The sequence below is a fragment of the Sapajus apella genome, unplaced genomic scaffold, assembly GCF_009761245.1.
Source record: "Sapajus apella isolate SASKATOON/1434 unplaced genomic scaffold, GSC_monkey_1.0 scaffold79, whole genome shotgun sequence".
Classification (NCBI taxonomy): Eukaryota; Metazoa; Chordata; class Mammalia; order Primates; family Cebidae; genus Sapajus; species Sapajus apella.
Window position 1 is genome coordinate 7050176 of NW_022437019.1, and position 12228 is coordinate 7062403.

Below are 12228 nucleotides of genomic sequence, written 5' to 3' on the forward strand. Positions count from 1 at the left end.
GATGAAAATTATTCATTATTCAAAAAAATAAGGTTCAATTTAAAGCTACTGCTTATATTACCTAATTTCTCGGATATATTCTAAGAGTTTTTCTGTTTCAGATTTTTCATCAATCTTTTCTTTCTCTATTGAAACACTAAAACAAAAAAGGTATATGTTAATACATTCTAGTTTATTTAACAATCATACATAATACTTATGTACCAGATACCGCTGTATCAGGCAGGCTGACTCCAGAGTCCCAACTCTTAGCTATTATTTTACATGATTTCTCAAATTCACAATTTATATCCAAATAGAAGACTAAAATTTTTAAAGTGAGAAAGTTTTCTGAATACTGACAAAAAAATTATGATGAGAACAATCATTACAGCATCTCAAGTGTTAAAAATAATTTTTTTTGTGTGGTCTTCCTGGTTTCCCCACCCACCAAACATACTAAATAGCATTTTGTGTGCCATAAAGCTTTTGTCCCAGACTACCTGGTATTCAATTATCTGTTTCTCTCCTCCAAACCATCCAATGCAAGAAATGGACAAAAGACTTAGACACCTTACAAAAGGTGATATGCACATAAAATGGCCAATAAGCACATAAAAAGATGTTCAACATTCATAGTAACAAAATCACAGAGGAGATATCACTTCATACTTAGTAAAGAGGCTAAAATCAGACTGATAACATTAAATGTTGGTGAGAATGTGGAACAACTGAAACCATCATACATTGCCGGGGGGGTATAAAAATGGCAAAACTTCCCAGCTCCCATCTTGTGAAGAAAAAAAAAAAAAAAAAAAAATGGCAAAACCACTTTGAGTTTTTAAAAACATTATACATATATTACCCTATTACCCAAGAATTCTACTCCTAGAAATTTCTAAAAACCTGTTCACAGCAGTCTTTTTATAATGGCAGAAACTGGCAACAGCCCAGATAATCAAAAGGAGAAGAGTAAACAGATGGAGTTATACTCATAGAGTAAACTACTACTCGGAAATAAAAAGGGAAAAGTTACAGTACATAGAACAGTTTGGATGAATCTTGAAAAATTATATCAAACAAAAGAAGCCACATACACATGCCCTTTCCCTTTCTCTCTTGCCTGTCCTAAAAAAAGGCATAATTGGCCAGGTATATAGTGGCCCTTGTCCGTAACCCCAGCACTCTGGAAGGCCAGGATGGTATCACTTGAGTCCAGGAGTTTGAGATAGCCCGAGTAACATAGCAATGCCCCATCTCTAAAAAAATATATAATAATGATAACAATAAATAAAACAAAGGCAAAGCTAATTTCTGATGATGTAAGTAAGAAAGTAGTTGTGGGGATGGAGAGTACGACACAGGCAGTGGCAGGGGAAAAAGTAGGGGTGCGAAGGAACTTTCTGAAGGGATGAAAATGTTCTCTATCTTGTTTGGCAATGGTTACACAGGTGTATACAATTGCTGAAGTCACCAAACTGAATACTCACTATCCATGCATTTTACTATATGTAAATTAAAGCTCAAAATCAAAGGCTAGGATTGTGCATTAATCACAACTTCCTATACCAGTTTCAATCTAATGACCACTTCCATAAGATCATGAAAACTTTCCTCGTATACATATACATAATACAGAGAATGTACAAAAGTAATGCATTCATACAACTTTCTAGCATAACATGTTTGGGAAAGATTAGGGCTCAATTCTCATTTAAAAAGAGAAATAGGGCAACTGCAGGGAGGCAATGAGATAAGTACTAAGAGAAGGTTGAAGTCTCAGTAAACAATAACTTGCAAAGAGTCAAATCAAGAATTGCTTCCACTTAACAATTTCTTTTCACATTCAGTCACTTACAGTTTTCCCTCCAGTTGGGCTATTTTCCCCTGAGACTCTTTTAGATTCCTTTGGGTGACCTGCAGCTTCATCTCCACGCTCAGATCCTACACAACAAAGGTATCTGTTTTAGGAAATGAGGAAATTGTTCTGATCCCCAGATCCAAGCACAGCAAACTTGCCAAAGGCAGCACTCACCCTCATCTTTGTTTCTCTTTTGTTTCTAAGTTTCATCAGCTCCAAGCTTAGAATTCCCAAATTCTTCTGGTTACCATTTTCCAAAAACTAAGTACAACAAACATGTTAAAAATTCAGAAATATTTTCTGCTAAGACATATTTAAAATACACAAGTGTTGATTTTTCTACCTATCACTGGGGTTATGTTTTTTATTGCAGTATACTTTGGTAGAGGGAACAGTCTTTGACTGACACCATAATTACTGATTGATTTAATTTTTTTTTTTTTTAAGAGATCAAGTCTTGCTCTGCCATCCAGGCTGGAGTGCGGTGGCATGATCATAGCTCACTGTAATCTCAAACTCCTGGGCTCAATAAATCCTCCTGCCTCATCTTCCTGAGTAGCTGGGATCACCATGGCATGCACCACCATGCCTAGCTAGTTTTTCAATTTGTTTGTAGAGAGGAGGTCTCAATATGTTGCCCAGGCTGGTCTCAAACTCCTGGCCTCAAGCAATCCTCCAGCCCTCAGCCTTCCAAAGTGCTGGAAATACAAGGCCATTGCACTGGCCTACTACTATTCTTATACCTCTTTTTCCTTAATGTGACTTGCTGCTTTGTTTTTATTTTATTGTTATGAGATAGAGTCTCACGCTGTCACCCAGGCTAGAGTGCCATATTGCTTAGTGCAACTTTCACCTCTTGGGTTCAAGTGATTCTCATGTCTCAGCCTCCTGAGTAGCTGGAATTACAGGAATGTGCCACCAAACCTGGCTAATTTTTGTATTTTTAGTAGAGAAGGGGTTTCGCCATGTTAGTCAGGCTAGTCTCGAACTCCTGACATCAAGTGATCCACCTACCTCAGCTTCCCAAAATGCTGGGATTCCAGGTATGAGCCACCGTGCCTGGCCTGCTGGTTTATTTTTGAAAGGGTTCTGGGGTGGTCACTTACCTCTATATGCTGGAAAGTCGACTGTAAGACTCTAAAGCAAGTCCCTGAGAAAGGATTTCTTGAAATGTGTTTGCTTAACAAAATGAATCTGAATCACCTGGTGTCCCTTCTTCCTCCCGGGTTCAAGTGATTCTCCTGTCTCAACCTCCCGAGTAGCTGGGATTAATAGTGCCCGCTACCATGCCTGGCTAAATTTTGTATTTTTAGTAGAGACGGGGTTTCACCATGATGGTCAGGCTGGTTTCAAACATTTTTTTGAGATGAAGTCTCACTCTTGTCACCCAGGCTGGCGTGCAATGGTGTAATATCAGCTCACCGCAACTTCTGCCTCCCGAGTTCAAGGGATTCTCCTGCCTCAGCCTCCTGAGTAGCTGGGATTACAGGTGCCTGCCACCACGCCCGGCTAATTTTTGTACATATTTAGTAGAGACGGGGTTTTGCCATGTTGGCCAGGCTGGTCTTGAACTCCTGACCTCAGGTGATCCGCCCGCCTTGGCCTCCCGAAGGGCTGGGGTTACAGGCGTGAGCCACTGCCCCTGGCCCTGGTATACTTCGAAATATGCAGAATACAGGGTCTATGCCAGGCCTACTAAATCAGAATCTCCCTGGGTGGGGCCCAGGAAGCTGCTTTCTTTCCCAGACTTGGTTCTAATGCACACTTATTTCCTTTGTAAGCATAGAGCCCCACACATTACAGGCCCTGAATAAATTATCCTTATTAAACTGAACACCGATTTATATTATTCTTCTGTAATAAGCAGAATGACTGTACTAGGTTCTCTAAGATTAGTATATTAATAATGATAAACACAATTAAGGTATTAGAAATATTTAATCCATAGATTTACTTATTTCCCATTTCATTCCAGTAAGAACTTGAGATGGAAACTTGTTACGCCATTATTTATTGCAGAGAAAGATCTTTAAAAAGTAACTTGTTTTATTTATAACCGCTTAAGTGCCAAGTACCCTAATATAGGCCAGGCGTGGTGGCTCACGCCTGTAATCCCAGTACTTTGGAAGGCCAAGGTGGGTGAATCACCTGAGGTCAGGAATTTGGAGACCAGCCTGGCTAACATGGTGAAACCCCATCACTACTAAAAATACAAAAATTAGCCTGGTATGGTGGCGTGCGTCTGTAGTCCCAGCTACTGAGGAGGCTGAGGCTGGAGAATCACTTGAACCCGGGAGGCAGAAGTTGCAGTGAGCCAGGACTGTACCACTGCACTCCAGGCTGGGCAACAGCGAGACTCTGTCTCAAAAAAAAAAAAAAAGATATAATTCCTATTTGAAGCAGCTTAATATTTAAGGTATGTTTAGTGAAGGAAAAGGGCAAAATTAGAGCCTAGAACTCATAAACATGTTTATATTTATTCAATTGTAAATGTTATCCTGAGGCTCAGATACCTTAGATTTTAGTAGTTCATTAGTCCTGGTCAATTCAATAAGCTGCTTTTCCAGTGCAGCATTATTTGCAGAGAGAGATGTTTTTTCCCTGAATGCCGCATTTAGCCTTGCTTCCGTCTTTTCCAGCTCAGTTTCCAGATCCTGGATCCGCCTGTCCTGAGCACCACGTTCCTGTATAAGAATACGAATCTGGACAAAAAACAAGGTGATAATAAATGATTCACTGATAGAATGCCAACATAAAGAGATGCTACAAATAATCACCCCTAAAATTTCTGGAAAATTGTCTAATCTTGACATTTTGTTTGTAGATATTCTAATTTTACTAGCTATTTGAATAATTATATTAACCTATGATACATCTTAAAAATGTAAGTATATTTTAAGAGCAGAAGAACTTTAATTGCCATAAATTCCAAGTACAATTAAGCTCTTTGTTCACTTTTAAGGTATTTCCACCTATAATATTTATTTTCTCTAGTTTCAATTACACAAATTCAAATTGTCTCAAAGTGCTAAATATTTTTTTATTTCAAGAAGGTAGAGCTGGGCTTCTGAGGATAATGTACTAGGCACTGGCAAGCCATTATTCTTGCTGCTATTACCAGATTAAAAACAACAAAAACTCCCCAAACCTAATATTTGTCTACAGAAAATGTGGAAGTCAAAAGACAATGAAATGTTATTTTTAAAACAATATGGGGAAAAACCTGCCACCCTAAAGTTCTATACCCAGTGAAGTCACTGGCATACGATATTAGTTCTAATCCTGGTTCTACCACTCACATACCAGCTGTCTCACTGAGACTCAGTGATTATTCCTGTTGAGTATCAACTCCTACATGTATCATCAATAAAATGAAAGCCAACATTATTAGAATAAATACAAAAGAATCAGAGAAACTGTGCAGACATTTGCAGTTACTCTGACACACTCTTGGTCCAAAGCCAACATTTGATTGTAATCAAATGGAAGATTTTAATATATCGAAAGAATATATCCATGAGAAAAAGAGTTGGTCAGCTATAGAAACAGGGAAAAAAAAAAAAAAAAGGCTGCAGAGAAGCAAAGTTCACAGTGAGCTGCTTAGCACTGCTTGAAAAGTAAATGGGTTCCTTAGGTTGGTACTGTTCAACAGGAATTTCTGTCATGGTGGACAGGCCTTGTCCAGTATAGTAGCTGCTAACCACATGTGGCTATTGAAATGTGATTAGGCCAACTGAGGAACTGAGTTCTTAATTCTGTCTTACTTAATTCAGATAGTCACATGTGGTGAGTAGCTACTATATCGAACAGCGTAGCTCTATGTTATTTCACCCATGAGGAAGGCATATACCTACTATTGGGCAGAGCAGTGCATTGAGTTAGCCTACCTTCATCACCCTCTAACCAGCTAGGATTGCATGCTCACTAAGAAATCCTCTAGCTATGTTGTCTTAACGTAGTTAGCATACAAGAAGAGTGTGAGAGATGGACAGATGTAAATATTTGATCCACATATCTAATTGCAATAAACGGACTTAATGATTTTGAGTTATCAGTTTTTCATTAAGTGGGCTGTCTTGAATCTTGGCTTTGCCAGCATTCCACATTAACATGGCCTAGATAGATCTCTACAATAGTGTAACCAAGCTAAAGAACTGTTTTCCTATAGGCACTGTTGTGGAAGGCATGTTTGACTCACTGCAGGACTCTTATATTGCACAGAATCCTTATCTCTTAAATCTGTGCAACTCTCTTTCTATCAGATGTACTTTTCAATAAGTTGAAAGCACTGCTTACCTCTTTTTCTAATATCTTCAAATCTTTATCATTCTTTTGAGATTCCTTCTGTTTAAAAGTCAAAGAAAATGTATAAGCAAATTTAAATGTCAAGTATCACAGCCAAATTTGTTTTTTAGTTATCAGAAATGATTAAGGGATTGAAACAGTTTCTATATTAAACATTACACCTGGTCTGCTAAAACGTTTTTAGGTCACTCATCTGAGAAATAAAAGATTCTAAAAATCTCGAGATATTTCAGGTTTAAAAGTTTTCAACCCAATAAATAAGGATTTTTCTAATCAGCCCAGTGAAAAGAACACGTAGAACTTCATGAATAAAGCTGACTGCCTCCCTCTAATGTTAAACAGCAACACATCTTGAATATTTAATTATGCTACCTCCGAAAGAATCTTACACAGAGAAATCAACTTAAACTTTGATACCCAAAGAGGAAAACAAATATATAGATGCAAAGAGATAAAAACTGAAATAGCATAAGCTCTGATGCTAACTTCCTCGTTGGCTTTATTCTAAATAAGACATATAATTTTCACACTGTATCTTTTTATATCCAACAGCCTTTCCGACACAATGGCTAGAAAAAGAACATCTCTGCCATCTAAAAATGCAAGAAAGGCATCAACATCTTGAATGAAATCTGTTTTAGATGTTTCTAAGTGGGGTGGCAGGTGGGCGTGACACCAGTGTCATGTTTATTAATTTCACACTCCATAAAAGTTTTTATGGGGAAGGACTATTTTGGGAACCCATACCAACTTGTATGTAATTTAGTTTTCTAAGGGGCTTTATAAGTTCTATAGTTACTTCAAAATTTCAGAACATTTTCTTCAAGAAATTTAAGTCAAACCACTTACACCAAATTCTAAGAAAGGAGTGTCTATAATAGTCCTGCCTGATAAAAATAATGCAAGCCACATATGCATTTAAATTTTTCTAGTAGTGTATTTAAAAAGTAAAAATGTTAATTTTACTTAACCCAATATATCAAATAGATTATTTCAGTATGTCATTAGTATAAAATTATCAATGACATGTTTTATTTTTGTACAAAGGCTTTGAAGTTTTCTTTGTATTCTACACTTATAGCACATCTCAATTCAATGCTAAATTTTCATCAGACACATTTATGTATATTTAATATCATAAAACATACAGGAGGAGAAAATAAATTCATATACTCAAGTTGTTCCAAAAATATTAAGTGTTCCACTAACAAAATCGAGTATGCCTTTAAATATGCATTAAAATTAAATAATATTGAAAATTTGGTTCTTTAGTAGCACAAGCCACATTTCAACTGCTCAATAGCCACATGTAGCTATGCTTCCATACTGAACAACACAGCTCTATGTTACAGAATATGAGGCTTAGCCAACTGCCAAATGAATGAACAACCTAAGTCTAACTTTTTCCAACTGATTCTTTTTCACATCAAAATACAACTCTTTTACTTTATTTTTGAGACAGATCTCACTCTGTTGCCTAGGCTGGAGTGCAGTGGTGCAATCTTGCTTCACTGCAACCTCTGCCTCCCTAGGTTCAAGTGGTTTTCCTGCCTTAGCCTCCCAAGTAGCTGGGATTACAGGCACCTGACACCATGCACAGCTAGTTTTCTTGTATTTTTCGTAGAGACGGGGTTTCACTATATGGGTCAGGCTGGTCTCAAACTCTTGACCCCAAGCAATCCACCTGCTTTGGCCTCCTAAAGTACTGGGATTACAGGTGTGAGCCACCATGCCTGGCTGTGTTTTTTTTTTTTTTTTTTTTTTTGAGAGAACGAGTCTTGCTTTGTCACCAGGCTGGAGTGCAGTAGCACCATCTTGGCTCACCGCAAAGCAACCTCCACCTCCCAGGCTCAAGTGATTCTCCTGCTTTAGCTTTCCAAGTAGCTGGGACTATAGGCATGTGCTACCATGCCCAGCTAATTTTTGTATTTTTTAGTAGAGATGGAGTTTCACTATATGTTGGCCAGGCTGGTCTTGAACTCTTGACCTTAGGTGATTTGCCCGCCTTGACCTCCCAAAGTGCTGGCATTATAGGCGTAAGCCACCATGCCTGGCCCTGGCTGTCTTTTAAAAAGTATTATACTGCCAGGTGTGGTTGCCCACACCTGTAATCCCAGCACTTTGGGAGGCAAAGGTGGGTGGATCAACTGAGGTCAGGAATTTAAGACCAGCCAGGCCAACATGGTTAAACCTCATCCCCAGTAAAAATACACAAATTAGCCGGGTGTGGTGGAAAATGCCTTTAATCCTAGCTACTTGGGAGACTGAGGCAGAAGAATCGCTTGATCCTGTGGGGACAGAGGCTGCAGTGAGTGGAGATCTTGCCACTGTACTCCAGCCTGGGTGACAGAGTGAGACTCAAAAAATGAAAATAAAAATAAAAATAAAGTATTATGCAGCTTACCTGATGATAAACTTATGAAAATAGTAATAGTAGCTCTTGCACAAGCCAGAAGACTACTAGGAATTTAATCTCTCACCACTTCTTAACAGCTTCTCAGTGGTAAACTTCTCTTAAATATTGGAATTTTTATGTTGGGAGTGGTGGTTTACACCTGTAATCCCATTACTTTGGGAGGCTGAGGCAGGCGGATCACCTGAGGTCAGGAGTTTAAGACCAGCCTGACCAACATATAGAAATCCCATCTCTACTAAAAATACAAAATTAGCTGAGTGTGGTAGCACATGCCTGTAATCCCACCTATTGGGAAGGCTGAGGCAGGAGAATCGCTTGAACCCAGGAGGCAGAGGTTGCAGTGAGATCATGCCATTGCACTCCAGCCTGGGCAATAAGAGCGAAACCGTCTCTGTGCTACCATAAAAAAAAATAAATATATATATATATATATATATATATATTTATATATGTATGTGTGTGTGTGTGTGTGTGTATATATGTGTGTGTATATATATAGATGTATATATGGATGAATTTGTTTCCCCTTTTTCTTCGAAAACACCCTTCCCCAAAAACAACACAATTCAAATGGTGGTACTTAATAAATCAAAACATCACATAATTTTGAAATGTTTACTAGGTAATAACAAGTTATTTACACATAGAAGTGACTGAGAATTGAAGACCATTGTAATTGTGAACTAAGGGCACATTGAAACCTAATGACCTAGGCAGAAATGTAAAACTTGCTAGAGTTCTAATGATAATTTGTTTCATTAATGTACAGATTTACTTACAACCTTGATTCATACACTTAACCCATTCTAATCAAATACAGTACTTTCAGGTGTTTTGATGATACAGTTAATAAACTAGCTGGCATATAAAAGCTCCTCACCTTTGATTCTGAAGACTTAACTTTTCTAGCTGAAGCAGGCAAGGTAGTATCTTTGTCAACATTAAGATTTTGTTTAGAATCTGCAGAAAAATGAATTGTACAGATCATGGTTGGTGTTGATATGTTTTAACTACACACAAAACACAATTTCCAATTTTTAATTTTTTTATTTTTGAGACAGTCTCACTATCACCCAGCCTGGAATGCAGTGGTGTGATCTTGACCCACTGCAACCTCTGCCTCCTGGGTTGAAGCAATTCTCCCACTTCCCTTCCTAGTAGCTGGGACCACAGGCGCACCCCACCACCCCCGGCTAATTTCTTTATTTTTAGTAGAGATGGGGTTTTGCCATGTTGGGCAGGCTGGTCTTGAACTCCTGAACTCAAGTGATCTACCCACTTTGGCCTCCCAGAGTGCTGGGATTACAAGCATGAGCCACCTTGCCTAGCCCCAAATTTCTAATTGCAACTATTGATTAAACAATATGCTCTTTTCTTAGTTGTACATTTTCAAATAATTACACAATATTTTTACACATCTAACACCTTTCTCATTTTCCTAATATTCCCTGACAGATCAAGGTAATTACCAAAAGGGAAGTTACATATCGATATGAGTGTCTTGCTTAATATTCCTGGTTATATAACAATGTGATAACAGCATTATTCTGTACTCTTTCGTAAATCCATCAAAATTTAAATATAGTTCTAGCTTCAAATTTTTTTAAATGCTATAACATATTTAAATTTAATTATTGTTATTCATAAGTTTAAAACTTAAAAATCACATAACCATTGTTCTTTGGTGATCTATTACCTTTTTGTTGTTTAAATCTTTGTGATTTCTGAAAGGATACTGGTCCTTTCAATACTTCTGAAGTTTTAACATCATAAGCACCTGGAGATGGTGCACAACCTAGAGGAAATAGAAAACATTAATATATCATCTAATGTTATTTATGATCTTAAGTTAAAGCATGTCATAATAAAGTAAATATCAACGTAAAATGTCATTAAGAAACTACTTCTATTTTATTAATGTAAAAAACTGCATCCATTTGATATTTTAAAGAAGGCCTCTCTTTATAATATCTATTCATATTATTATTCTATTTATGAAGAACAATATCATCTTGTCCTTTATATCAATTGGGTCAAAGGAACACAGGCAACTAAGCAAAAGGCAGTTTTGAGATGAACATCATGTATTACAGGCAATACAGCTTTCTTATTAAGGACTGAGTATAGCAAATAAAATACCTGGTGTCAACTCTACTCAAAGAGAGTCACGGAGGTAACTACCATCAGTTTCTGGACATAAAGTAATTAAAACTGTCTATCCCTGAATATTTGGCCTAGAATAAAAATTTATAGTGATATTCTGTCTCTGGCTATTATCAATATATTAGACCTATTGATGATGTCAACTGCAATTCAAACACACAGAAAAAAAGCAACCACACTAGAGCAACTAGAGCTTGTTAGCACTTACTTGGCCAGGCATTATGCTAAGCATTTTATAGATGCTATTTTATTTAATCTTCAGAAGAACCCTATGTGATGATTTACAGATAAAGAATGTGAGGCTTAGAAAATTCAAAAAGCCAATGTTATGCAAAGTAAAAATTGTACTAGACTGTATTTCCATATTCCAGAACTTTATACTGCATAATTTCACTTAACTGAAGTTCTAAATTTGAAGGCATTTCTGATTAAATACAGATAGCAGACTTGAGATGGGGCTCTTAGAACTTAATATACCGAGCCTAAAGCTTTAAAATAATTAAAATACTATGAGCCTAAAGCTGGTTAGGAACGAAGAGATTAATATGATACTGTTCTCTGAAAAGCTATTGATTTCCCTCTAGAGTCAAATAAATAAGAAGAGCAAGGAGCTTTGACCATTCCCAGGCAACTACTGCTGTCCCCTAAATGTTTGCCAAATGGTAGACAGGCTGGAGTGCAGTGGCGCCATCTTGGCTTACTGCAAACTTTGCCTCCTGCGTTCAAGCGATTCTCCTGCCTCAGCCTCCCGAGTATCTGGGATTAAAGGCGTGCACCATCACACCCTACCAAGTGCCAGCTCGGTCGGAAGACCTCCACCCAGGTGACGCTGAAGGTTATGAGAGGCAGACACCCAGACACAACAGCAGAGTGGATCTATTTGGGTCGGGGGAAGGCCAGAAGCCTAACGAGCTGAGAGCCTCAGGGGCTGACAGCATTCCAGGCTGAAGGCAACGAGCAGATTCTCATCCACGTATTCATGCTCTCTTAAACAGGTGATTCTTATTAATAAACAGGTGTTCTGTATTTACTCATAAAAATATACCAAGTAGGCAGCTATTAACCCGCCTACCACTAATTACAAACTAAAAGGTATTCTCCACAAGGGAGCGACGGGGGCAGAGGGTAAACTTAATGTTTCTTAACGCCGGCTAATTTTTGTATTTTTTGTTTGTTTTAGTAGAGACGGGGTTTCGGCATGTTGGCCAGGCTGGTCTCGAACTCTTGACCTCAGATGATCCGCCTGCGTTGGCCTCCCAAAGTGCTGGGATTACAGGTGTGAACCACCGTGCCCAGCCTCACAGATCTTGATTAGCATTTTGTAAAAAGTAAAAATAGAAAAATCAGCATGACTCATATGCCACAAAGCATTGTTTTGTGAAACTTTTCTTTCATATATATGTGTAGAGATACCAAAATACGTCCTAGGCAGAAATATAAATTTTGAGGTTTTTTTTTTTTTTTTTTTGAGACGGAGTCTTGCTGTGTCGCCCAGGCTGGAATG

The 12228-nt window shown here is 37.9% G+C and overlaps 1 protein-coding gene across 1 annotated transcript in view; it reads right to left on the reverse strand.

Moving 5' to 3' along the window:
* The window catches only part of HMMR (hyaluronan mediated motility receptor), a 29658-nt gene that overhangs the window by 15657 nt on the left and 1773 nt on the right, over positions 1 to 12228 (reverse strand). The window contains exons 2-8 of the mRNA XM_032252709.1: positions 10258 to 10356; positions 9442 to 9521; positions 6137 to 6184; positions 4354 to 4542; positions 2015 to 2101; positions 1838 to 1923; positions 62 to 136 (exon numbers count right to left, since the gene is read on the reverse strand). Coding sequence (XP_032108600.1) covers positions 62 to 136; positions 1838 to 1923; positions 2015 to 2101; positions 4354 to 4542; positions 6137 to 6184; positions 9442 to 9521; positions 10258 to 10356 — 664 coding nt within the window. The remainder of the gene's footprint in view (positions 1 to 61; positions 137 to 1837; positions 1924 to 2014; positions 2102 to 4353; positions 4543 to 6136; positions 6185 to 9441; positions 9522 to 10257; positions 10357 to 12228) is intronic.